The 25,527-nt window shown below is 38.2% G+C and overlaps 1 protein-coding gene across 1 annotated transcript in view; it reads left to right on the top strand.

Moving 5' to 3' along the window:
• Positions 1–25,527, top strand: part of COL6A6 (collagen type VI alpha 6 chain) — a 60,727-nt gene that overhangs the window by 22,471 nt on the left and 12,729 nt on the right. Inside the window, exons 14-34 of the mRNA XM_054190582.1 lie at positions 1,479–1,532; positions 3,769–3,840; positions 3,945–3,971; positions 4,366–4,410; positions 4,497–4,550; positions 5,971–6,033; positions 6,430–6,495; positions 7,884–7,937; positions 8,327–8,362; positions 8,854–8,916; positions 9,015–9,077; positions 14,122–14,184; positions 15,587–15,649; positions 16,625–16,675; positions 18,010–18,045; positions 21,267–21,329; positions 22,209–22,271; positions 23,380–23,415; positions 23,514–23,550; positions 23,974–23,985; positions 24,213–24,224. Of these exons, the coding sequence (XP_054046557.1) occupies positions 1,479–1,532; positions 3,769–3,840; positions 3,945–3,971; positions 4,366–4,410; positions 4,497–4,550; positions 5,971–6,033; positions 6,430–6,495; positions 7,884–7,937; positions 8,327–8,362; positions 8,854–8,916; positions 9,015–9,077; positions 14,122–14,184; positions 15,587–15,649; positions 16,625–16,675; positions 18,010–18,045; positions 21,267–21,329; positions 22,209–22,271; positions 23,380–23,415; positions 23,514–23,550; positions 23,974–23,985; positions 24,213–24,224 (1,033 nt within the window). The remainder of the gene's footprint in view (positions 1–1,478; positions 1,533–3,768; positions 3,841–3,944; positions 3,972–4,365; positions 4,411–4,496; positions 4,551–5,970; positions 6,034–6,429; positions 6,496–7,883; positions 7,938–8,326; positions 8,363–8,853; positions 8,917–9,014; positions 9,078–14,121; positions 14,185–15,586; positions 15,650–16,624; positions 16,676–18,009; positions 18,046–21,266; positions 21,330–22,208; positions 22,272–23,379; positions 23,416–23,513; positions 23,551–23,973; positions 23,986–24,212; positions 24,225–25,527) is intronic.

Raw genomic sequence — 25,527 nt, 5'->3', positions numbered from 1 at the left:
AGGGGAATGAGAGATTGAAATAATATTCTCTCTTATCCTCTGTGCTATACAACAAGGGTCATTTAATTCTGAAACATCAGGAGCACTCATTAAGCCTGTGCTGGGACTCAAAGCCCAGGACAGCTGTTTCTGGTGCAGCTTTCGTCTGTGTGGAATCATAGGAAAATGGAAACGCCCGCCTTGGATTCAGAATGGGTTTTGCTGATTATATCTCTCCTGAAACAGTTATCATAAATCATATACATTTTAAGATACTATCCCCACAGCTTATTTGTTTACTAGTATCCCTTTTTCCTAGGCGAATCCAGGGCAAACAGTGCCCTCTCAACTCTTCTATAAAGATATGTTACATGAACTCCTTCAAAAATAATTGGACTGGAATAAAAAATAATATGAAAGAACAATGTAAAATCAGAAACATTAAGGAATTTTGTAAGGTTTGTGGTTATAAGGAAAATAGTCTGAAAAGAGATTGACTTCTAAAAATCTGCCTGGACTACACAAGGAAGGAATCTACATAGAAGCTCTAAAATCTCTGTCATATCTCTTCAGAAGTATTTCCTGGCTAACATCTATTTGGGGCTTGTTTTTTAAAGTACACCCCTTTCTTACAAGGACAGATACCAGACTCTCGGGTCAAATCTTAGTTTGGCGTATGTCAAAAGTAATGGCTTGGAGAAAGCAGGTTTTATCCTGTGGATGGCAATAGTTCTTTGGTCTTCCTCAACATACTTTCTTGCTCATCCAGACTGACAAAGCAATCAAGTTCATGCCAGTGTGGAGAAGCTCCAATAATACAGTCGTAGAATGGTTTGGGTTGGAAGGGATCTTTGAAGATATCTAGTCCAGTGCCCCTCACCAGCAAAGATGGAAAAACAATTGGTGGACTACTATTGATAAAAAGACATTCAAGAAGAAAGTGTTTGAAGCAGAAGTAGCCAATGACATTTGCTTTCTACCCAAACCAATGAAACATTCTTCATAAAAATGCAAAATAAACATTTATGTATGACAGATTATGAATCTTGTACAAGATTTTGTTTTTTTTTTTTTTCTATCAGCTTTTAAAGAACCAGTAATTAAGGTATATCTCAGTGTTGTCTTGAAATGTTTAATTAATTGCTGGAGACACTTTAACTTCGGAAGAGCTTTTCCTGGGGCCTGCAGTGAAAAAAAATTGTTCACCCTGGAGCATCTAATAAAACATTGCGCAACCTTCAAATTCAAATGTGGGACAAATAATGCATTATTGATGACTTAAACTGTTAGTAACATTAGGGGAAGCGTTAGGAGAAAAATGATCAGGAAAGAAGTTGTTTGTTATTCAAGTTTTCAGCAGTGTTTGAAGCCCAGAGTAAGCAGAGGGACTGAATATGCAAAGAACAATATATTAGCCCATTTAGTTTTTCTAGAATTCCCCAACAGTTTCTCAAGGTCAATAAAGTATTACAGAATTATCTCTCATCTTTTAACTTCAGGGACCCAATGGTGTTAAAGGCAACCCAGGATATCCCGGAGATGAAGGAGTACAGGTAAGTTTTAACACTTTAAAAACCTGTGCTTGTGAAAACTGAAATTTTTGAGCAGGGAAACAGATAAGGGTATTTAAACTAGCTGGATAGTGAACTTACAAAGCTCTGTTACCTTTCAAGGTGAGAACTCCCTCATATCACTTGACTAAAACAGAGACAATATTGTGACATTTTCAGTAACGTTTCTTGGGGTATAATGGACAAACATTACAACAACCTGAATAGCTTATATACGTGGCTGGATGGGTGCCTACTTAGCAAAGTTATTTGGGAACTTATTTTTACTCCTCTAGAAGACTTCTATGAAGAGCATTTTTTTGTTTTCCTCATTATATTTTTTTTGGTGTGTTTTCCTAAGTTAATAAGCCAGTTAATAAGCCAGTTCTGGCCAGTCAAGACCAGCTCTTTGATCTAGGCATCCATGTCTAGATAGTTTTGTTTGTATCTGAATTAGATGTGCTTTTTGAAGGCCATCCAAACCATATCCTCTTGATTTGATCCAGGTGTTGTGGTTTTGGCCAAATTGGCCAATGGCCGACAACAGATGCTCTCCCCTCACCTCTCACACATGGAGAGGAGGAGGAGAGATAAAGAGATTTATGAGTTTAGAAGAAACTAAACTACTTTAATGAAATATTAATAATAAAATAAAAAGGAAATAATAAAATAGATACAGTATATACAAAACCGTATTAAGCTCCCAGGATGACATCACCGGCAGACACTGAGGAAGTCCCAGACTGGACTCAGCAACAGGTGGGAACTGGATTCCAGAGCTGGAGTCAGGAACACACAGATCAGGATGAAAGGCAGATGAACAGAGAAAGTCCTCCTTGGACGTCGGCCACTGAAGAAAGAGCACTGACCCTTTCTTTCCTTTCTTTGATCCCTCAGCTTTTATACTGAGCGTGGGGCAGATGGGATGGAATACTCCTGTTGGTCAATTTTGGGTCACCTGTCCTGTCTGCTCCTCCCTGCAGGTGGGACCCCTCTATGCTTTTCCGTTTCCAACCCTCCAGCGGGGCAAATAACAAAATTCGCTGACCGTGGTTGTTATAGCAATAAGTATAAGCAAGAGCCTCTCTGCGTACCATTCCTTGGCACTAGCTGTAAACAGGTCTTATCACTCTGAGAATGAACCATTTTCTGTACAATATGCTGTGAATTTTTGTGAGTTGGAAGAGGCCTAGCTAAGAAGTAAAATTACTGAACAGAAAGTTGGTTCTGTTTTACCTCAAACCAGGACACCTGGTTTAATATTTTTTGTTGCTGGTAGGTTACTGAAACCAAAAACATGAAAGGGAAAGAGACTGGGAAATCTACTGCAAGGTGATGACCATCTCTCAGGTTGATGCATACATTTGTTTGCTTCCAAAAGAGCAAACAGTTTTCATCCATATAGCTTTTGTTTCAAATTTAAAAAAATGTAAATGAGCAAAGACCCATCAGTGGAAACTAAAAATAACTACAGTGACAGTAAGGAAGTAGCATAGCAGTGTAATGGATGTTAGAAAGGAGCGTGGCCCAAGCTGTCATCAGGAGGATGCAGTAACTGTTCTGTTGCTGATGTCGGACAGTTTGTAATAGTTTGTAGGCATTGATCTGGAAGACTGTTTGCTCAAGAGCAAGTCTTGATATATCAAGATGCAGTACTCCAAAGACAGGCCTGCAGGTGTATAATGGCATCATCACATTGTATTTGCTTTACTTTCATCATACTAGGCAGGAAGAAATTTTTCATGGAAATCCTGTCAGCCAGACCCACAAATATTAGGTCTTCTCTGGGAGATTTCTGTACTCGTATGTAGTTTCAAATTTAAGAAGAACTAGTATAGTGATACTTTTTTACAGGAGTCAGATTTGTCAAAATGGTAGCTGGAGACTAGGCATTGTAAGTGTAATGTGAATATTAACAGAGCAATGCATATGGCTAAAAAGAAGTCAAAATTATAGCAGGGGAGATTAAAAATATTTTAACATTTGCTAGGATACCGCTGATATATTTGATCTTTCCTAGAAGGTCACTGAATTATGAGGATCTTGCAGTTGCACTTTTCTTTATTGTTGCAACCTCTTTAATCTGCAGTCAACCAGGGACTTTACTGGGGCTACAGTTCTTGAGAAGAAGTCTTTCCAGGACTACAGGACCAGATCTCTCTACCAGATAAATTAGCTGCCAGCTTGTGTAAACCTCACGTATATTTAAGCAATTGGTTTCTACTTTTCTCTCTTTCAGGGCCCAAGAGGACCACCTGGACCTCGAGGACGACAAGGCAACATGGGGTGTCCAGGCAAAAGAGGTTTAAAGGTTAAACAAGAATTCTGAAAATACTGCTTCATTGTGATTTAGAATAATCCTTCAATGTTCTTATTACCTGTTTTTCTGACTTTTGCCATCTTTTTTCTTTTCAGGGATTTCGAGGATTTGTTGGAAAAAAGGTACAGTATGACTCTAGGCAGTCTGAGTTTCTGACTGCAGTATTCTTTAGGGCTTTGTCCTGCACTGAAATAGAGATTTTGACAGTTTTGCAGAGATGTCAGTGAGTGTAAGTCAATATTACTTTTTTTTAGGCTGCTTTGCAGATGTCTGCTGCAGTGCCCAGTTTATGGTTGTGCCTAGGGAACATACAGGAAATGAAAGTTCAAGCATTAATTCCTGTGTCTAGTTTTTCTACCGTTTTTTGGGGTTTTTTTCTTCAGTTTTAGGTTGGGGTTTGGGTTTGTTTGTCTTTTTTTTTTTAATCTTGGTCTATGTCACCCTATTCTTACTGAAGTATGTAAGTGTGCACTTGTTTTTTATGCAAAAAATTCATGCACATTTGTACTATTTCAGGGTGACAATGGGGAAGATGGGAGTGATGGAATTAGAGGAGAAGAGGTATGTTATTTTCTTTCTTTCTTTCGCCTTCTTGACCTCAAAGTTACTGAGTGATAAAAATGAATATACCATATTTTGTCTTTAAGGGATCTCCTGGGGTTCCTGGAAAGAAAGGAGAAAAGGGTGATATTGGATATCCGGTAACATTTTGTTATCTTTTATTGGTCAGGGTTTGGATTTAAGAACAATAGTATGGCTATTTCATGAAACTGTCCCTGTGAGAAATGTCTTTAATAAACTCTCAAGCGCAAGGAGCAGACCTTGTACTACAAAGTTATTTGCACATTTTTTGTTTGAATTCCTATCAGGAAGGTATTATAGGACTTCTAGCTTCTGAAGAAGAGCAAGCTACTGATGAATAGCCAGCAGGTATTTTTGTTAATAGGGTATATACCCAGAAAATGGTTGCCTGTAGGATGTTTCAGTTTAGAAGAGAATTTGAAAAATAATTAGACCTGTACTTTACAGTCTTCTAGGGCGGCATTTTCTTGTATTTATTGAGGGATCAAGTAATTTCTGCGTACGACTAATTTTTATTTGGCTAAAGATAGATATGAAGCCTTCTACCTCTGTAGTACCCTGTCAGGTTCACATACACGAGACAAGAGAGTTTTTTGATTATCTGTGTTTGCCAACATCAGATAACTTATTTTTCATAAAGTATGGAGCAGCCCTGTTGCCTTTCCACTTACCTTGCCGTCTGAAACAAGGTGTAACTTAGGACTCCAAATTGCAGAAAGAGATACTGCCTTGTGGAAGCTTCAGTAGACAGTTGGAGAATTGACCATTTGTCTTTTCACTGAAGAGATGCCATTTGTAGAATGGCTAACTGAAACAAAAACCCCAGCTTGGTAGACACCAAACATTTTGACTTGGTCCATGTGATAAAAACAATCCTCAGTGGGAACCAAGGTGATCATTCAAGCGATCAGTTACAGTTTAGCCTCCACAGTTCAATGCCTGCTATTAGGAACAGCAGGCTGGTGGGCAGCCACCATGCAGGTCTGAGCATGGAAAGTTTGAGCTTGCAGGAGCAGCAACTGGAAACCTGTTTCAAGCCTGGAAAACAATACTCTCAAATAACTGCTTGGTACTTCACTTCCAGAAGAAAGCGTCTTATTCTTTCTGCCCTTATACAGGTGCCCAAGGAGGCACAGGGTTGATTGCTGCTCAGAAGACTCTGGTTATTCACAGAAAATGCACCATTACATTCAAAACATGAAATGTATGTTAGCATACGCCTTTCAATGATGTAGTCTACAAACAAAGTTCTTTGATATTTGGAATAATTTCTGTTTAGTTGCAATAAGTATTTTGAATTTATTCCTTAGTTAAAAAAAACCCCAAAGCCAAAACATGAAACAAAATGTCGAGCACAGTGCCTGTTTCTATATTGCTTCGTGTCCAAGAACCTCCAGGTTTCTGGTTTTTTGGGGAGTGGAATTGGGAAAGAAACTGAGAGTGAAACTACTTAAAAACGAAGGTTGAAAGGTTGGAACTTGGCAATTCCTTCATGAAAGTATTGTTTCAGGTTCCTACTGAGGTATGTTCTGCTTTCAGGGGAGTCCAGGACCAAGAGGATCCCCTGGAGACCGTGGCCAGAAGGGCTTTCGAGGAGATCCTGTATGTTTTTTCAAGTGCATTGTTATTTTCTAGATGTTGACTGTCTTCTTATGTGGGCTCATAAGTCTTCATACATAGTCTCCTGTGCACCAGGGCAAAACGGAAGTGTTCTTCCAGTGTGTTCACGTGCTATCACAATGACTGTAGCATGTCTAATACATAGGCTTTTTATTAACCCTTCATATATGTAAATCTCTCTATTGTTTTGCTAAAGAAGAATGTTTTACAGTTTTTAAGAAGTTAGTACTACCAAATCCTTGATCTGTTCTTTCTAAACTGAACTCCTTCTAATGGTGACAGAAATCATATGTATTGACTAAGGACTGACTTGTTTATTTAACATCTCATATTTTGTAAGAATAAACATCCTTACTGGGAGGTGTTTCTTTATTTCAGGGTAACCCTGGACTGAACAATGCAATAACAGGACCAAGAGGCTTTGCAGGAGAAGAGGGGGAAGAGGTAATTGTTTAGAAATATGTGGAATTTCTGTAAGATACCTGCTTACCAGTTGTACAGTTTCCCCTTCCTATCTGCACTATTTAAAATATATCTTTGCCAAGGCTATGGGAACTTATCACTTATGAAATATGATGCTAACAAACATCTGAAACACCTTTGATCAGAAATACCACTGGAAAGGAATGAGTACCACTGTCAGTATCAAACCCGCAAGGCAATGACAAACAGCTGATCTGAGTCCACTGTGCAAATCATTGCAATTTTAAGAGAAGATGTTATGGTAGCCATTGAATCCCATGGGCTCTGGGACCTCAGAACTCCTCCTTCCCAATCACTGAAGCCCAGTCAAGTGCACACTAAGACCTAGAGGGTCTTTCTGTCCCAGTCCAATGGATGCTGCTCCTGCAGCTCCTGTTTGCAGCTTTGGCAAGTAATGAGGTTCAGCCTGTATTCTAGAGAGATATGCACACATAGAGGACACCAGTGCAGTCAGACACACAGACAACCACAGAGAGAGCACTGCCTTTAGCAGCATCCACATGTAACACTATCAGAATTCATGTGAAACATACGTACAGATAGCAAAGACATGTTCCTCCATGAACATATGCTCTAACTGTTCAGATTCACAAGCGCAACCATATTCACAGATGCCTCAAATATCGGCATGGCTCCTAAACTCCATCTAAGACCCATGCCTGGACAGTTGGCAAGGGAACTGAATACTCTCCTTTCCTTCTGAAATCAATTGCGGGGGAAGCTCAGCTACCTCCATGGAAAAGGAACAAGCCTGCTTGCACTTAGAGTGAACTAAAACCAGATCTTGTCGTGCAGATGAGAGACCTGAGAAAAAGGGCCTGGTGTAAATCCCTCGCTGCTTTCAGGGAAAGTTAAAAGACTGGGTGAGCCTTTTTTCCTGTGATATAACAGTACCAATGCTTGCCTCTTGTGCAATGCTTTCCAGCATTGCTCTCACAAGCGGTCTGTGTCATTATCGTCACTGCACCAAAGGAAGAAATTGAGGTACAGGAAAAGGAAGTAACTTGCCCAATATCAAAGAGCAGACTAGGAGCGGAGCCAGGAATCTGCCAACTCTCTAACCCTCAGACCTGTGCTCCTAACAAAGGCCTGCAGGAATCTTTCTAAGAGCTGTAATGGTATTCACCAGTTCTTAGATAGTGCTATCAGCCAGGCCCATTCAGGGATGTGTAACTGGTTGCTTTTGATGGTCAATGCTATTTACTGAAAGACTTTGACAGAGAATGTTTTCATGGGGAAGTCCTGCAAGACAGTTTTTGTCAGTCTTAAAAATTTGGCATGGAAAAATGGACAAAAGAAGAACGGAGAAATTGCAATGATGCTAAGGAAATTAAATTTTTCGTGTACAGGGTGAGAGAGGACAAGAAGGCTCACGTGGCTTACCAGGAGGCCTAGGCAACCCGGTAAGTTCCTTTAACAGAGAAAGTTTGTACACAGTGAAAATGAAAAGTAGTTCTTAACTTGCTTGGGCTTGATTCAGTGGGAGAATGTTTTTAAGCCTCTGCCTTGCATGCACTTTTGATAGCAATATTTAATTTGGTGAGTAGTGATACTCTTATTGTTAAATAAAAATACCTTTTCCTAAGCGATATTCAGGATGGCACTGGAGGCCAAAACTGGACTGCTGTTTTTCTACGTTATTTTTTTTTTTAAAAAAGCAAAAATTTTGCATTTTTTTATCTTTTAGCTGAAAAGTTTTAATGAAGTAATTGCAACAAGTTATCCACTTTTAACAGCATTCAGATGATACCTAACTTGGCCTCACAGCCTTTTTTTTTTTACATTGTCTTAGGGAATACCAGGACAAAGGGGACAACGGGGACCAGAGGTAAGAACTATTCTTTTCTTTATTTCTGCCCTTTTCCAAGTAGCAGCCTAATCAAGAATTTTGGAGAAAAAGAATTCAATGTAGTTGCAATAGATATGTTTGAGAAACATTTTTTTTAATTGATCCAGGAGCCTTATCTGGACTTTTCATGTGTGTGCTTCATGCTATTACACTAAAACACCTGCAGGAGTATGTTCCAAATGTTGCACAGATAATACTGCAAATTTTAGGTATTTATAGCTTGCAAGTAAGTATTGTTAGATACATAAAACTTCTTTCCTCATTTTTTTGTATCAGTTTTCAGCATTAGGCCTTCAAAAGCAGAAGGTGCTGCTTTTAGTGCTTAGCAAGTATTTCCCGGTGACTACAGTATTGTCATATTGTCCACACACATGATTTTATTTCAAGAACATCATCACTGCATGGTTTCAGGAGTACTGTCTTTGGATTATTTTTGCTGTGTTGTGTGATGTGTTGTCATTTAAAAACAGGGCAATCGTGGACAGCCTGGTCAGTCTGGCTTGCAAGGAAAACAAGGATACAAAGGACCGCAGGTAAACATTATCATTATTCACAAAAGGAAAAAAAAAAACCCAGCACTAATGGGTTTTGTGTGTGTTAACTGAACTCTTTTGTATACTTTGTTTTTTAGGGACGAGAAGGCATTAACGGTCAAAAAGGACAGAAAGGGAGACCAGGACCTAAGGGTCCTCCAGTAAGTAATATAGTGAAAACATGCTGTGTTGTTTAATTGTAAAGTACTGGATGTGTAACCAACTGAGGATTGCCATCTGAATGCTTTTCATTACATTGATTTTTCAAGTTACTTTTCAGTACATGGTATTGACCAGAAAAGGAGATACATATAGCTAAGAGACAGAAGAAATAAAGAATTTCCATAAAACTTAATTATTACTGATAAAATATTAGCTTTCTAATAATTCCACCTTCCTAGCAGTAATGGAGAAAAGGCACTTCTCCTGCATCAGTATTTTTTCCAAACCGTGATAAATTCTGCAGTTATACCTAATAAATTGTTGTAGATATCTATAACAAGCTATTAACAAAGGACTTGACACTTTTATTATAGTAAGCTAAAACAAAAAAAAGTGAAGAAATGTCACAGATCTGGTCATGCAGAAATTATGAAGTATGAATTATGTTATTAATGTAATAATTATCATAATTTCAGTTCATAGGAATTCTAGTTGTTCTTTGGCAAAAACCTGTCTTAGAGAGGTTTTCTGCCTTTGCTCCTTAGTCTCCTTTCTAGGTGTAAATCTTGTTCCAATTGCTGTAGCACAGTGGTTTTTTATAAGGGCTTGCTTTCAAGAGCAGTGATGGTATGGATGTTTGTTTTGAGTCTGTTAACCTTTTTGTTGTTCATGCTCTGACTCCCTACAACCTCCTGTGCATTGTCAACCGATCTCTATAATTGTAGTTGAATACTTTAATTCAAAAGCAAAGTAAACAGACTGATTTTCACAATCCAGTGGAATGATTTGATAAAAGTAGGCGGTTTAAACACATTAAGTAATATATAAGAACTAATACCTCTCAAGTGTGTGTTCCCGTAAGCCCTCTTATTGACTTCCCGGTGACAGGCTTCCCAGTAACAGACAAATCCCAGGAGGTTCCCTTGCTCGCTCGCTTCTTTCTCTGAAACTACCATTCCTTCCTCTGTCAACTGCCAAAAATTTCCCATCTCCCACACAGCTGTGCATTTTCATGAGCTCACTTCCCTTGTACTTCAGATATTTTTAGGGGGATGTGGAGAAAGGGAAGTATAGCTGCCGCCTTTTGCACTGAGCAGATCAATGGTCATGAAACCAGCTTAAGCTCCTGCTTTCTGGTCTGATTGCCCTTGCTCTGAACTTACCGGCAGGGGTGCTGGGTGGAAAGCAGGAGAGGGGTGAAGGATGTTAACTCTCTGAAGGTATTTTTTCACCCAGCTCGTTTTTACAGTGTAGCCCCCACCCACAGAAATTTTCCCCCTTCCTGATGAGGACCTGTCTGGTAGACTAAGGAGATGACGCTGATTTCCTACCCGTAGCAGCCTTCCTCATCTCCCTCTGTCCCTCACTTTGCTATTTCCTATTGTCCTTTTGAAAATAAATACTGGCAGAATTCAAACAAATTGTTGCTTCTCAGTAAAAAAGAGTGAAAATACTAGTTGCTCTATATGAGGGAGTACAAGCTAAATTGCTTATATGGCTCCACTTTGTTGAAATGGGAGTCGACTAGTGGCTTTAAGGAGATGAGTCTTGTTTTCATTGTGATGTTGTTCCTTGAGACTTTGGTGTTGAAAACATAATTACATATATGAAAGGGAGGGGTCATATTGATGAGAGCAGAAGGTTTCTCTCTATCTAGTTACCTCTGTGTTTTCTACCAAATTAACATCTGATTTTTTTAGAACCTCATCCTGTAGAATTTGAAGCTATATTTTAGCTGGGGACAACCTTGGTGCTGCAAAGTCACAGTCTCTGTAAGCCTTTTTTTGGAATAAAATACAATACACTGGGACTATCATGTCCTACCCTGCTTCTGATGTGAGCGCCAACTTTCCAACAGGCTGTTTTTTAACTGTAAATGTCCTGTAGATCACTCACATATGTCCTCTTTGCTATTCTGTTGCCAAATTCCAAGACTGTCATGGAAAAGAAAAAGTGTTTTCACTTTTTCTTTTCAGAGGCCACTCGACATTGAAGTCTAGATAATATTTTTTCTGTTGTGTGCTTATCCATAAAAATGCTGTCTTTCTGTCATGAGAGCAAGACTCTTAAAACAATATTTTCTGCAGGCATGAAAGGCTTACTGTTATTTTGGAAACACATCTTGAATGCTTCATTGATGTGACAGTTAATTAATTTTTCATACGCAGTCATTTAAAGATATGTTTCCCCGCAACAATTTACCATGGGAGCCAACTGCTTATCTTTATCTTCCTCTGCCAATAGTGAGCTGAGTAGGCTTCAGTTTGACTTATGAAACACGTCTCTTGATTTAAATTCACTTATTTTTGTCAGTTCTGTCCAGAAGGTGTCCATTTTTCACACTGTCTTCAGTGTTTTGCAACCAGTCCTAGGCATTTTGATTGCACGTACTGTGTAGATGTTAATGTTGTGTTTATTTGCAAGTGTGGTGTTCAGTGACCAAAAAGGGAATTGATTTCTTGTCTTCCAATTAGCACTCAAATTGTAATGCTGTGTGAGGTGGGTCACAACCATCAACTAGTGACTAGGAATCATGTCTGACCACTTTTTTTTCCTTGCCCAGTATTTGAAAACCATTTCTTAAAGAAATCTTGTATCAGAATATTTTATATAAAACATCGTGTGTTGGCATAGGACACCCAGGACTGCTATTGTGTTTTTAATGATGTCCCTCGTGACTCCTCTCCTCCCCCTAGCAGAAGGGCCATTATTCTAGGAAGCGGAGTCACACCCTGTTAGAAAAAACATCTGAGATCCAAATAGTTAGTCCTGGGCTGATCGGCAGCAGAGGAAGGAGAGGCAGAAGCAGAGAGCCAGGGGTAGACTTTCCCAGGAACACAGAGTAGGTCACAGAACCACATTAAGAGCAAAGGCTTAGTCAAATTACTTAATCCATTAGACTGTGTTTTGTCCCACTTTCTTTCCTGCTGTAATTCACCACAAGGAAAATGCCTCTTGTTCTGGTAATATCATTTTCCCTCAGGAATGAATGCCATGTGATTATGCAGTTCCTTATACCCACAAAGCTGCTTATTGCCCATAATAGTTTTGTTACCTGACCAAATCAATTTACTTCTGTTTGGAAACAAACTATTCAATTTCCTTATACTCTAAAATAGTCTATGCTAGATACACTGTCATTTGAAGCATTTCAGCTGAAAATACAATTCGGTATTACAGAAAGACATTTTATTCTTCTGTTTTCATGGCATTATTATCTGGAATGATTCTACCCTGTGGTCTTTTAATCTCTTCACTGAAGTTAACCATTCCAGTTTTCATTTCTGCTTCATGTATTATGTGACATGCTGGTCTGAGCGCTAGAGAATTGCCCTTTCTGATGTCCCTTCCCCTAACAACTCAGTGATATGCAAGATACAAAGAATTTTTAATATTTCTGCTCTGTGTTTTAGAGTACAAATATTTAATTCACACCATTCCAATCCTCACGTAAGTCCACTGAACACCACTCCGTGTTGCCAGGTTTTTGTTATTGTTGTTGTAAAAGAAATAAAGTTACTGCAGTTGTTTGACAGCTTTATGGTGTAAGCCTTACTTAGGACATCGTCAAATCAATTTACAGTCCCACTCCACACATTTGTAAATACCCCAATAGATGATAGAGATAGAAATCTCCACGTATCTGTCCTGTACACAGAAAAATGTGCTTGCCTCTGCGTCCATTGTAAAGACAATGCAGAATAGTACTTTTCCTCTTCATTGCCTTATAATGAGACTTGTTCATTTAAAAAGATGCTAAATAAGAGGAAAGGGCTCTGTCTTCCTATCTGTGCATTTTCTACACCTGTTTAAAGAAATTAAAAAATGCATGTGTGTCTTTAGAAACACATTAGTTTTGGTCTTTGAGATCTGTTACATACAAAGGTTCATGGTCACATTCAGTAACAGACGGAGCCAATCACAGCTTGTGGAAGCCAGCTGTGGAGGGCTGGGAGGGTAGATCTGCCTCTGCTCTGATGTATCATCCGAACCTCACATCTGTTGATTTTCTTCACAAAATGTTTAGAATAGTGTGGCTTTCCTTAGACTAGTGTGGCAGCTGCTCTTTGGCTACAAATATGAGGCCAAGATGCTAACCTGGCTTACTAAAGCAAAGTTCTCATTGCTACTGATGGAGTACAGGCTCTCTTGCAATAGCAGTCAGTATTTTGCCCTGCATGTTCTTAAATGGCCATGTTGATGGACAGCTGCTAGCAATTTTATTAAGATATTTTTGCTAAGTATACGGTATAAAGACAAAGAATAGTACTTGTTTGGAACTGGCAGAAGAAAAGATTGGCATGATGAAGACTAGAAAAAACGTGCCATCCCAATAAAAGTAATAATGGCCTCTATGTTTTTAAAGTTTCTGCTATTTAAGGGAGGGGAAAGGAAGAAGTGGAGTGTGCTACTTTACAACTAGAAAGCTGAGTTTTATTTACATTGGCTGACTGATCCCTGCCAAATGCCTGGAAGAAAGCATTTAGTTGGTACTATATGAGTTGGTTATTGTCATTGTGCAGTCAGATGTTTCAGAGAGAGGATATACTAAAGGATGTGGTAAAGTTTGGTTAAACCGAACTCTTGTTATCAAAAACACCTACATTGGATTAAAGTCCTGGAGAAAATAGGATCCTTTTCTCTGACCCACTTTCAAGACAAACTCTATCAATATCCGTAATTTTAACTTACAAGTAATAGATTAGCACCTACAGTTTTCTTCCATTTAGTTTCCTCCTTCTTAGTAATTCTGTTCAACTGTGGATTGCAGATGAATCGCAGAATCAAACGGGAAGCTTGAAGTCGAGGTAGAAGCTGGTCTTATTGATATTTCGTCTTGTATGTTATCTGGAAGATCAACCTTTTTCCTGGAACCTTGAGGGCTACTCTCTAAGGAGACATAGATAGTGGTTGTGTAGCCTACAAATTCTATGGCATTAGTCAATTTTTATAAAATGTAAATCCAACCTTAAAAGGAATCTGCGTGTTTTATCTTTTTTCTTATTTTACATAAAAGAATTTGTCTCCTTTCATTTATTTCAGAACGAACCAGGACCTATGGGTCTGGCAGGGACTTCCGGAGCTCCTGGGAAAACAGGAATTAAAGTAAGGTTCCCTTAGTTAAATTACTGTATTAATTTTGTGTGTTTAATTCCCTCTCTTAATGTTGTTGATTTAAAAAATGGCTTGCCTATTCTGTTGTTGGGATTCACATCTGGAACTATTTCCCAGGCAAAGGTCCAGGGGACATCTGCAGGATCAGTCTGTTGATCTGAGTAGCAGTTGTGTGTTGAAGTTTAAATAAGCTTTATCATGTTTCTTTTTGGATTGCAGTTTGTATGGTACTTAAATACCTTTGAAGAAAATCCAAGCAAGCACAGCCAGCACAGTATGCATGTTAGCAACGGCTGTGGCCACAGCTGCACAGAGCTTTTCAAGAGTGTAAGCTTCTTAGGTCTGGACTTTCTCTTATTTGAAAAGCTTCTTTCTGCTGAAGCGTGGACTAGAAAGTTCAGGGAAGCAGAGTTCTAAATGAATTTTGTTTCATCTATTAAGCCTTTAGATGTAACTTTTGCCCCCTGGGTCGTTTGTTAATTCTGTGAATTGATAAACTGTTCATAAGCGCTTTATAAAGCTGGTATCATTTGAATGGTAAACCACGTTGTGTTGTGTAGTTCTTCCATTAGGACCTAACGGTTCAAATACATTTCATTTACTCTTCCCAAAAGAAATTGTAAGCTCTGTGCCAGGCTAAAATAGCTATTAAAGGGTGTGGGAGAAAGCTTCAGATAACCAGAGATCAGAAGAAGTGATTCCAATAAAGATATTCTAATGGAATAACAGATGCTCTCCCCTCACCTCTCACACATGGAGAGGAGGAGGAGAGATAAAGAGATTTATGAGTTTAGAAGAAACTAAACTACTTTAATGAAATATTAATGATAAAATAAAAAGGAAACTTGGGTTTAAAGTACTTTTTTACCTGCAATCCTGAGACTGCTTATCTGATTTTATAAATTGTAAGAAAGTATCTTGAAGGTAATAGTGTTGTTACATCTTCTTTCAGATTCATCAAATTCCTTCATATTTGTTGATGATTGTGTGGGGTTTGTCAACTGGTATAGTCAGATAGTTATTCCACAGGATGAAGGAAATTCTTCTATGCCTTTTGAAATTCAGTTGTAAGATCGTAAGCTGACTTCTTGGAGCCAGTGATTTTACCCCTTTAATAGTCATAATTTCATATCCTTTAATAGAGGCTGTTTGACCTGACACTCGAAATGTTTTGTTCTTTGGTTTGGAAATCATATTTTTTTTTAAAATCTAGTTGTCTGCCCATATTATGAAAATCTTTCTTTCAGTCAGTATTTAGAAACTTGAAGAAGGACCTTAAATACAATATTTCATTTCCTTTGCTGAACCTAACTTTGAAATTCACAGTACCCCTTTAACCAAGCATGACTCAAATGAGTATGGCAATGGTTTACTTAATTATTTTTTTTAATAGGGACAACCTGGTGATCCAGGACCAAAAGGAGAAAGAGGTCCATATGGTTTGCATGGAAGGCAGGTTTGTACTTTTATTTTTATCCTTATGCTGCTTATTTTGACTACACCAGACCTAAAACAGGAGGGCTGTCCTGCACTTTGGTCAATTAAGACCTCATATTAAGTGTAATAACAGAGATAATATAGATTTTTGTCTTTCAGAGTAACAGAGAATATAGATTTTAAACTACTTTTTGCTATGAGTCTCCTAACAATTATATTAGAGTTGTTCTAAACGAATACAGGTGCGAATTACAAGTGCAGATCTGACCCCAAGCCCTTGGTACATTCTACTGTAATGTTACAATATTTTTATTAGTAGTATAGGGAAGAAAAATAATTTGAGTTAGTAAATGGAGAATGACCAGGTGCTTTAGGTTTTCAATTTGAAACTTTCTGATGTTTTGGAATATGGTTCTAATTGTGCTGGTTGTGTGGAGAGCATACACAAGAGTTTGATAGTTTTCTAGTAGTAGTATAAAAATGCGGTTCCTTTTGGGGCTAGATTTTCTAAATATTTGCTTTGAGGTGCAGTTAGAGACAGTGCAGTGGTATTTTCAAAGCAATCAATGAATGCAGGAGGATTTTTTTTTGTGGACTTGGCTTTCTCCTCTATGTGTAATACCTTCCCTTCTGTTAGGTGGGGTCAACTTTGGAGACAATGTTGTACATATTCTCACCATCCCTCCTGTCTTTGTGGGTCAAGCCAGGATCAGCTTCCACCTTTGTGTTCACTTTTAAGATCTTAATTCCCATGGAATGCAGAGATCTCGCTTCCCTTTGGACCAGATCAGGGGCACAGTGTGCATACGTATGGGGTGAAATGGAGTAGAATTCATCTTGCTCCTCCCCAGTGTATTGAGGTTCCTTACATCAGACTTCCTGTGATTCTGTACTCCAAGGCACTTGAATTAACACTCGGTCAGTAAAATAAGGTACAGGTAGACACAAGAAGAGTACAAATGCAAATACTTAAATAAAAATGGTCTGTTTACAGGGAGAAGATGGTGCTTTTGGGTATGGTCTACCTGGAGAAAAAGGAGTAAAGGTAAAACTGAAAGAGGAATCATAAGGAAATTATTACTTTGTCCATTATTTTAGAAGTGATTTACAACAAGAGGGAAAGCTGGGGGAAATGCAAACAACAGGCACCTTTTATAGCTATTTGAATTTCATGCCAAGGCATATGGGATAGAACTCTAACCTACACAACTACTGATTTTATTTCTAATTGTCACTCACTATGACTAATTCACTAGCTGTCCTATGTGAGCACATACCTGAGACCAAACAATGAATTGCTAAAATCAGTGTGATTCACAATGGGTTTTGCATCCTTAACCTTAGACTGGAAGGGCCCTGGGGGCATTTGTCATGTTGATAAAGCTAGTTCATATTGTGATTCTAGAATATATTCCTGGTAGTTGTTGTAGGATGCAGGAGGCTTCAGTAAATTTTCAGATGGATCTTGATGCTTTCAGACACAGGATTATATGATGTTTTGGCAGAAACACCAGTCAAATCGCATATCATTTTTCCTTCTAGTTTTATATTCCTACAATTTATAAGAGCTGGTGGCTGAAAAACTGTCTTTTATTCAGAACATGTCTAAAGAAGCCATTAAGCTCCTTTATGCAAACAACTGAAACACAAGTAATGCTATTCAAAAAGTCATTAGCAAGGTCCTGGTGAGAAATGAGCAGAGGTTCCCTTGGGAAGAGCCAGAGACTGTGGCAATTGTTGATGAAACTGTGAACAAGGAATGTGCGAGAAGGAGAAGAGAAACTGGAGATGCTCATCCCACACACTGACAGAACATTATTTACTTTGTCCTCAGAAATTCTAGAGGGAGATTTTGGATTCAGCAATGACTGAATGAGCCATAAGCCTGTCCCTTGAATTCAAAAAACTAAGAGTTGTTATGTCCTTAAATATTGCTCATATAGCACATTGTGTCCCTATAAGACAATGTCTTCAGACCAACACCAAGCTCTTGATAGTATGTTTTTTGGAAATGAAAAATACAAATTGGCATATCACCATCAACAAATACCAGCCTCTGACCTACATCTAATTTGCTAGAAACGTACCTCAAGAATTTTCATGTGCTAAGATTGGTCCCCTTTAGCTGCCAGTGTAATGACAATTTCACTCTTTCTTCATGACTGGGACAAGCTAAAGCTATAAGCAGATCCCCATCATCAGTATTTATATATATATGTGTATCTTTCCATATATTTCACATATGCAGTGTATATATTATACCTAATTATAGTATTCATACATATACATACAAAACAGCATATGACTTTCAAATGCCAATTAAAAAAATACATTGGGATGACAGTGTGAATTTAAATATCTCTATTCTCTACTTTATAGGGAAATAAAGGATTTCCTGGCGATTTTGGACAAAAGGTATATGCTGGGTTTTTACCTCAACCGTTCTCTGGCTTTCATATATGTTAGCTTAAATAATCTGTTCTTTACTGCATTGTGGTTATATGGGTGTAACTCAGATGTAGCTGAAAGAAGTATGCCATTCCAAAAATGGCAGATACGATTGCTAATATTTATTTTTAAAAATTAGAATATTTTTTGTAGATAACTTGCCATGCATTGAGTGAATTTTCCTGGCATTTTGCGAAAAGAAGCAGGATTTGGTTTTGTTAAAGGAGTGGGAGGGGGTAACGTGTCTCTATTGTAAATGACTGAAAGCTTTCGTCTGCCATTCTCCCTGCTCCAGCCAGTGAGCACTAAATGAAAATGAAGGTGTTTTGATGGGAAGAACAATCTGATGCTGGCTGCTATAAAATGAAGCAACTTTCACAAAGACATGGAAAGGGAAGGAAGGTCCAAGTGTCCTGAAACAGCCTGGATTGAAATGGTGTTTAGAAAGCTCACCTATTTTTTGCCTTATCCCTCTTGTAGTTCGCTCCATAAAGTTGCTCTGTGTGCAGTCTTTTCAGGAAGGTTTGAATTTATTGCATCACTTTAGTAATTTAATTTTTTAAGCAAAGACAGTGTTTGTAGGCAAAGGTTTTTTCTGACCTCCAAGAATCCAGAGGCTGCCACATAAGTGGGACCAGCAGTGGTTTTTTCTACTCCTGAAACTTCAGATGAACTTTTCAAACATTTCAAAACCAGCTTCTACCTTCCCTACAGTAAACGTAGATGGACGTAGGAGGTCTTGTTCTGCTGCATTGTGTGACCATGTTGGAGTGAATTAATTCAGGCTAATTCTGTGCTACTAATATATGGACAAAGGAGAAAGAATTTTGGGGAGTGTCATGGTTTAGGCCGAATTGGCTAATGACGAGACAGATGTTCTCCTCCCACCTCTCACTCCAAGGAGAGAAGGAGGAGAGATAAAGAGATTTACAAGTTTAGAAGGAACTAAACTACTTCAATGAAATAATAATAAAATTAAAAAATGAAATAATGAAATAGATAGATAGAATACATACAAAACCATATCAAGCTCCCAGGATGACATCACTGGCAAACACTGGGGAAGTCCCAGACTGGACTCAGCAACAGGTGGGAACTGGATTCCAGAGCTGGAGTCAGGAACACACAGATCAGGATGAAAGGCAGATGAACAGAGAGAGTCTTCCTTGGGTGTCGGCCACTGAAGAAAGAGCACTGACCCTTTCTTTGATCCCTCAGCTTTTATACTGAGCGTGGGGCAGATGGGATGGAATACTCCTGTTGGTCAACTTTGGGTCACCTGTCCTGTCCGCTCCTCCCTGCAGGTGGGACCCCTCTATGCTTTTCCGTTTCCAACCCTCCAGCGGGGCAAATAACAAAATTCGCTGACCTTGGTTGTTATAGCAATAAGTATAAGCAAGAGCCTCTCTGCGTACCATTTCGTAGCATTAACTGTAAACACAGGTCTTATCACTCTGAGAATGAACCATTTTCTGCACAATATGCTGTGAATTTTTGTGAGTTGGAAGAGGCCTAGCTAAGAAGTAAAATTACTGACCAGAAAGTTGGTTCTGTTTTACCTCAAACCTGGGCAGAGAGAAATAAATTGGAAATTTATCAGCAGAAGCCCTGACCTTCCTTTACTTTCAAGTGCCTAATTTTGCAAGTCCATTACAGTCTGTTGACATCAAATTTTATATGGCAAGAGTTTAAAAAAGAGAACTAAAACACAGAAATAATAATTTTCTGCACATAAAAAAATAGTTGGTAGTTTATAAAGTAAGATAACAAGCTAGCTTGTTGTGTATTTCTGAATCCAGCTAGTTCATTCTGGCAGTCTTTATTTAATAAGTTTGTGTTTGATATATGTCAACCATTAATATCCTGATGGGCTTGTTATGAATTTTAGGTTTCTCATATTGAAACACCAAAATACATTTAGTTGGGAAAAAAAAACTTTTGTCTCTCCACTGTTTTGCAAAACAAAAGTGGTGTTTATAGAAGTTTTTAATGGACCTGTTTTCCTAATAGGATATCCATGATTGCTCAAAAAATTACAAGTGGAGGATTTACTTCAGTTAATTTGTTAAGTAATACAATAATGACAACTGAGTGAAACAAAAAATTTCTATTGCGTGGAAAAACACAATGAATGCTTCCTTTTTCTTTTTTTCTTTTTTTTTTTTTTTTTTTGGTCCCAACTCCGAATCACGAATTTTAAAATCAGACTTTGCAGAAAAAGATTGAAACTTTTTTTCAAGCTGAATGTGAAATACAAAGCCTCATCTTGTTCTAAAATCAATGAAAATGCTGGAAGACCAGACTGCATAAATAGGACTGAGCTGTGAAATTGGTATTATACATTAGGCTTCAGCTACTAAGGCTGCTTAACATCTGTACTCTCTGTGGATGCAGGGCTATGGCCACAGCAAAAGCAGAGTCTCATTCTGCTGATCATGGCTTGGAGACAATGTGGGATGTTGCGTGCCAGGTCCCTGACTCAAACCTTCCTGGTAAATGGCCATTTGTGTATGGAGTAAAGAAGAGTAAGGAGCGCCTCATGTTCTGAGAGTTTGCTGACTGATACACATTCCCCCTTAGATGTAGAAAATCTGACAGGGGCTTGTCCTTGTTGGTATCACTGGACATTTTAAATTATCTGTACACAGAAATCGGCTGTTAACATTTTCTCCAATATTTTCACTTACACAGTAAGTATGGAGTGACTAGAAGTTTTGTTAAATAAATTGAACTGCCAGCTCTTCACTGTTCTCATGGGAAATCAGCGTGTGCTTTAGTAAACAAGTAGATAAATCATATTTTGGAAGCAGCACACTTCTGCCATAGAAGGCATTGTTTGGAGGTAATACACCACGGTCAACAGTATGGTTTTGGCAGATTAGAGGGAGAAGTGCTTTCACTTGTGTGAAGCAAGAAGTTGCATGTCTTTTGTTATCTTATGATGTCGCATTGAACAGCTGCACCTCATTTTCTTCTTCCCTGGTAAAAAATCATTGGCTGGTCATTATGTAGGTTTGGTTTGGTTTGGTTGGTTTTTTTACATGAGTCTATGACTAATTTTTCATATGCAATCTTTCATACCCGCGTGTTTCAGTAGAAAAATGCTGTCATAATTTCTTGAGAAGTTTGCATTTTTATCAGAAGTGCCTTTTTTCACATTGTAATTACATTTTTTCCCAATTAACTAGGGTGAAGCTGGGGACAATGGAATTCCAGGGGAACATGGACTAAAAGGATACAGAGGCAGAATGGCAAGTACCTTATCATTGTTGCTCTTTAACGGATTTTTTTTAATAGGCTCCTCCTTGATATGTGGATTGTACACTTGTAGTGATTTTTAGATGTCTGTCATTTTCAAAGGCTGCTAATGCTGGCCATGCTCTGTCCCTGTGTCCATCCCACTAAACAGAAGCAAAGACTATTTCTGAATGTCCTACCTGTGGTTCCAGTTCACTTTCGTTTTATGCCTTTTAGATAAAAAAACGCTGTAGAAGAAATTTGCTGGTTTAAGAGCAGTGTGATGATCCCATTTATTCTCCATTAACTTCTTTGTCCTGCCTTTTCTGGCTTCTCGTGTGTTTCTTTCTCCCTTTTTGCACTAAGCTTTTCCATGGCTGAATATTAATTTCAGATCTCCTCTGCAATAACAGGGGATAACGAGGGCTGGCAGAAAAGCTGGTAGCTGTGGGTGGTAACAAATCAGGAAGAATTCGGTCCCACTGAACTGTTTTTACTCAGCACTGCTTTTCCAAAAAGGCCAGAAATTAAACAAGGCTCTTGCCACCAAAAGCAAAGATGTGCATGTGCTAATTTTATTTTGTGGATTGTATTTCTAAATGGGCTTTGAACATATTGGTTGAATAGTACACTTAACAAAAATTAGCTGAACTACTACAAGAAAATAGGTGCTTTGATGCTATCAGGTTCTTTATATCTTAAAAGTGAAAATTATGTCAGACCTGATGCTCTTCTTTCTTACTTCTCGTTTACACTTAAGTGAGTGGAACTTAACATGTAGCAAATAAAGGAAGACAGAAGGAAATCTGTTGATTCCCAATAGAAAATGTAAATTCTATGTCACCTGTATATGTTCTTTGAATACCACATATTTAACATGCTACTATTCACAGGGTATTCCAGGACCTGCTGGTCTGGAAGGCAGTCCAGGAGACAGGGGATCTCCAGGACGCAGGGTAAGACCTAGACTCCATATATTTTACCATATGTAAAATAAGTTTCTTCTTTTTAAATTTGAAGGGAAACTAAGGAATGAAACAAAACATTTTGTTCCTGTTATGGTGGTGTGAAGTGGTAATATGTGCAATGTTCTGATGGTTCTGATGACTGCTGCTGATGTGTTATGCATATATTGTAAATGGCATGATTGTATTACACTGTGAGCTTCAATATTTTATTAAATAAAAAAGATTGTGAATTCATCTGCATGTAAGCACAAACCAGGTACTTCTGAATGCAAATGGCTAATTGTATACCTATAAATGTGATTTTCATGGGTCACCATCTAAATGCCTAGCCTGTGCATGTTTGAAAAGTGTACCTGACTCATGCTTTGAGACTCTCCTTTTAACTAATGCAAAGGACAATCCTTACTGTATTTTTTGACTGTCAGTAGCACAGTAAATTTTGCAATTATGTGTTTGTAACAAAGCCCTTAGAAGTACCATTGTGGGAGTTCGGTGGTGTGTATCTTAAGCCTCAAATGAAAGAGGCTCACTGTAGAAATATTTATTTCCTCTTTGACTTTCATTTTCACAAATTCAACATGGAATAAAAAAGAGATTTGTTTCATTTTTATGTTGCTAATTGTTACCACTGCTAAGAAGTCTGCAGCTCATGCTAAGCTGATATTTTCCCTGTCCTTCTTTGTCAGATATGAAATGATACACTGTGAATGTCTTATAGCTTCAAAATAGGATCATAGCTGAAATTAGTTGCAACAGCCATGTACAAAAATTCATCAAAGTACTAGAGGTCTGTCCTTGCAAACCAAAATACTGATCTTTTCTCACCTTACTGAAATAAAAAATGTACACAGATAACAGGTAGCAGAAACCTTCATTTCCACTGTAGACTTTCAATATCCCCAAATCATGGTAGACACTAAGTAAAATATATAAAAAAGTGTAATGCAATCAGCCCTTGGCTTTGGTTGGGGTTTTTTTGTTTGGTTGGTTGGTTTTGGGTTTTTTTTTATGTCCCTGTGATTAGTAAAATATCTGAGCGATTAGGTGAGATGATGACTGTAATCTTTTTCTTTTTTGTTGTTGACTTTTTTTTTAGGGGAGTAAAGGACCGAATGGACAAGCCTTATTTTCTGTATGTATCTAGCACTCTCCATGTTACAAACACACAAAATGCACCATCTCATTGGGTAGTCATGTGTTCATGTATGTCTTTTTTGTTCTTGTCTGCAGCCATGTGGACTCATTGACTACATCCGCAAAACCAGCCGTAAGCATTCGATCTTGTTTTGATATTGTAAGCCCAAGTATCACTCCTTGCTTTCTTCCCTGTCTTATTAATATCACATTAGTTCTGTGTTCAGCGTGCCTGAACACAGAATTTATGGTCTTAGCAGGCCAGTGCTTGAAAAATGAAGGTAGGGTTCAGAATGCAAAAAAAAAAAATTATTTGTTTAGAATAATTTCTTTTGCCAATGTTACTGTAATATAATTTCTTAGAAATGTTACGTGTCTTGGTATCGAGTGGTTCCAGCTAATGTGAAGCAAGTTTGCATTATTTTTTCCTAGTTTATCTATCCTAATTCCTTAGAAAGTGACTGCGCCAAATAGTGGGAGTTCCTACAATTAATGGTATGTTTTATCTCTAAGCTGTAGTGTAAACCCCTCAATGAAAATGTTTGGTCTAAAGCAGGGCCGTGTCCTGGTTGAACTTTTACTCCGTTCCCCAGTAACACCAAAGAAATATTTTGCAAGCATCCATAGCAGTGGAAGACAATAATGCACGGATCCTAAGTCACTGAAAGTCTTAAAATCTGTAGAACTATGGAAACTAAATTCCGGTGTATGTTCCACCACTGCTTTTGGGTTTTATTTTGAAAACTCTTCAGATGCAAAATTTTTCAATTAAACTTTCTTTTTCTCTTTCTCTAGCTTGCTGGGATGGTGAGTACTGCTTACTGCTATGTTACTGTTACTAGATGGGTAGAATGGTGCTGTTCATTTGTCAAACTGACCTAGCGGAGACCTTATAAGCTGTGAACTACTTCGCCTTTGTAGCATTAGGCTCCACTCAACTAAACATTCAGAGTTGTGTGTTCTCTTCACAGGGGTTAAATTGTACGTCAAGAGTCATGTGTTTACTGAACTGGAGCTTTAGTTTTTTAATCCATGTGTAGGATGAGATATATCCTCCTTTTAATTTAGCTATCTAAAATGCAAGTGTTTAGTCACCGGATGCTTCCTCTGCAGTTTGTCTCTCTCCACTAGTGACTCAGTGAGGCTAAACATGTCAGTATTCATAGCTATGGTAGGTGTTTTTAAATAAAACCATCAGATATTATTTGGCCATCGCTAGCTCAGCTTCAAATATCACATCTCTGTGACTGGCTATACTGAGCCTAAGCAAACTAGGGCTTCATAATTTCTATATGCTCTAAGATACGCACACTGTAACACAGACATTTCTCCTAGTATGCGTATGTGCTCTTGCCATCTAGATAAATTCTAGTCCTGTTCTGCAGGTGGAGCGGCATGGCATAGAAATGCTAAGCCTAGGAAATCTGTGGAGAGCAGAGAATTAAAGTCTTTAAAGTCCTAGAACACATCTGCTGAGACATCTAGCACAATCTGCTTCCTTCTTCCTCTGAAAAGAATGTTATTTACTCATCTTATTTATTTACTTACCTTCTATTTTTTGACATTTTCAACATTATCCTATCCCCTTACCTCGCTGTTCTGTAAAACTTCTCAAAAGCTTGCATTTCTTTACTTGTGATAAATTTCTCCTGCATATGCTTGGCTGCTGTGAGTTTCAAATTCAAGGCATACCCTTTTTGTTTAACGCCATTACTTGTGATTATCTTAACCACTACTTCATGTATGACCCTCATTTCCATTCCCTGAAGAGTAGGTGTAGTATCTAGCAGTTGCAGATTGTCCCTACAATAATATGGTGCTTGACATATTTGTCCCTATTTTATACCCAGTGCATGTATTTGGATGGTATAGTGTGTTGTGCACTGTTCATGTGAAGGTAGGTAGGAGAACATGAACTGAAAAAGAGCATTTAAAACTCGATGCAGTTCCTTCAAATCTTTTATATATCACAGATTTGTATTTGTAATAGAGGTTCCCAGGCCTTCTTAGTGCCTTGTATCCTTTTGTTACAGCAGTACTTGATTTAACACCACTGTTGGCAATACCAAAATAGCATGAGTTCCTCCTTTGTCATTTTCCCCTATTATCT

The sequence above is a fragment of the Rissa tridactyla genome, chromosome 2 (genome assembly GCF_028500815.1).
Source record: "Rissa tridactyla isolate bRisTri1 chromosome 2, bRisTri1.patW.cur.20221130, whole genome shotgun sequence".
NCBI classification, from domain to species: Eukaryota; Metazoa; Chordata; class Aves; order Charadriiformes; family Laridae; genus Rissa; species Rissa tridactyla.
This window is presented reverse-complemented; position numbering and strand designations above follow the sequence as displayed.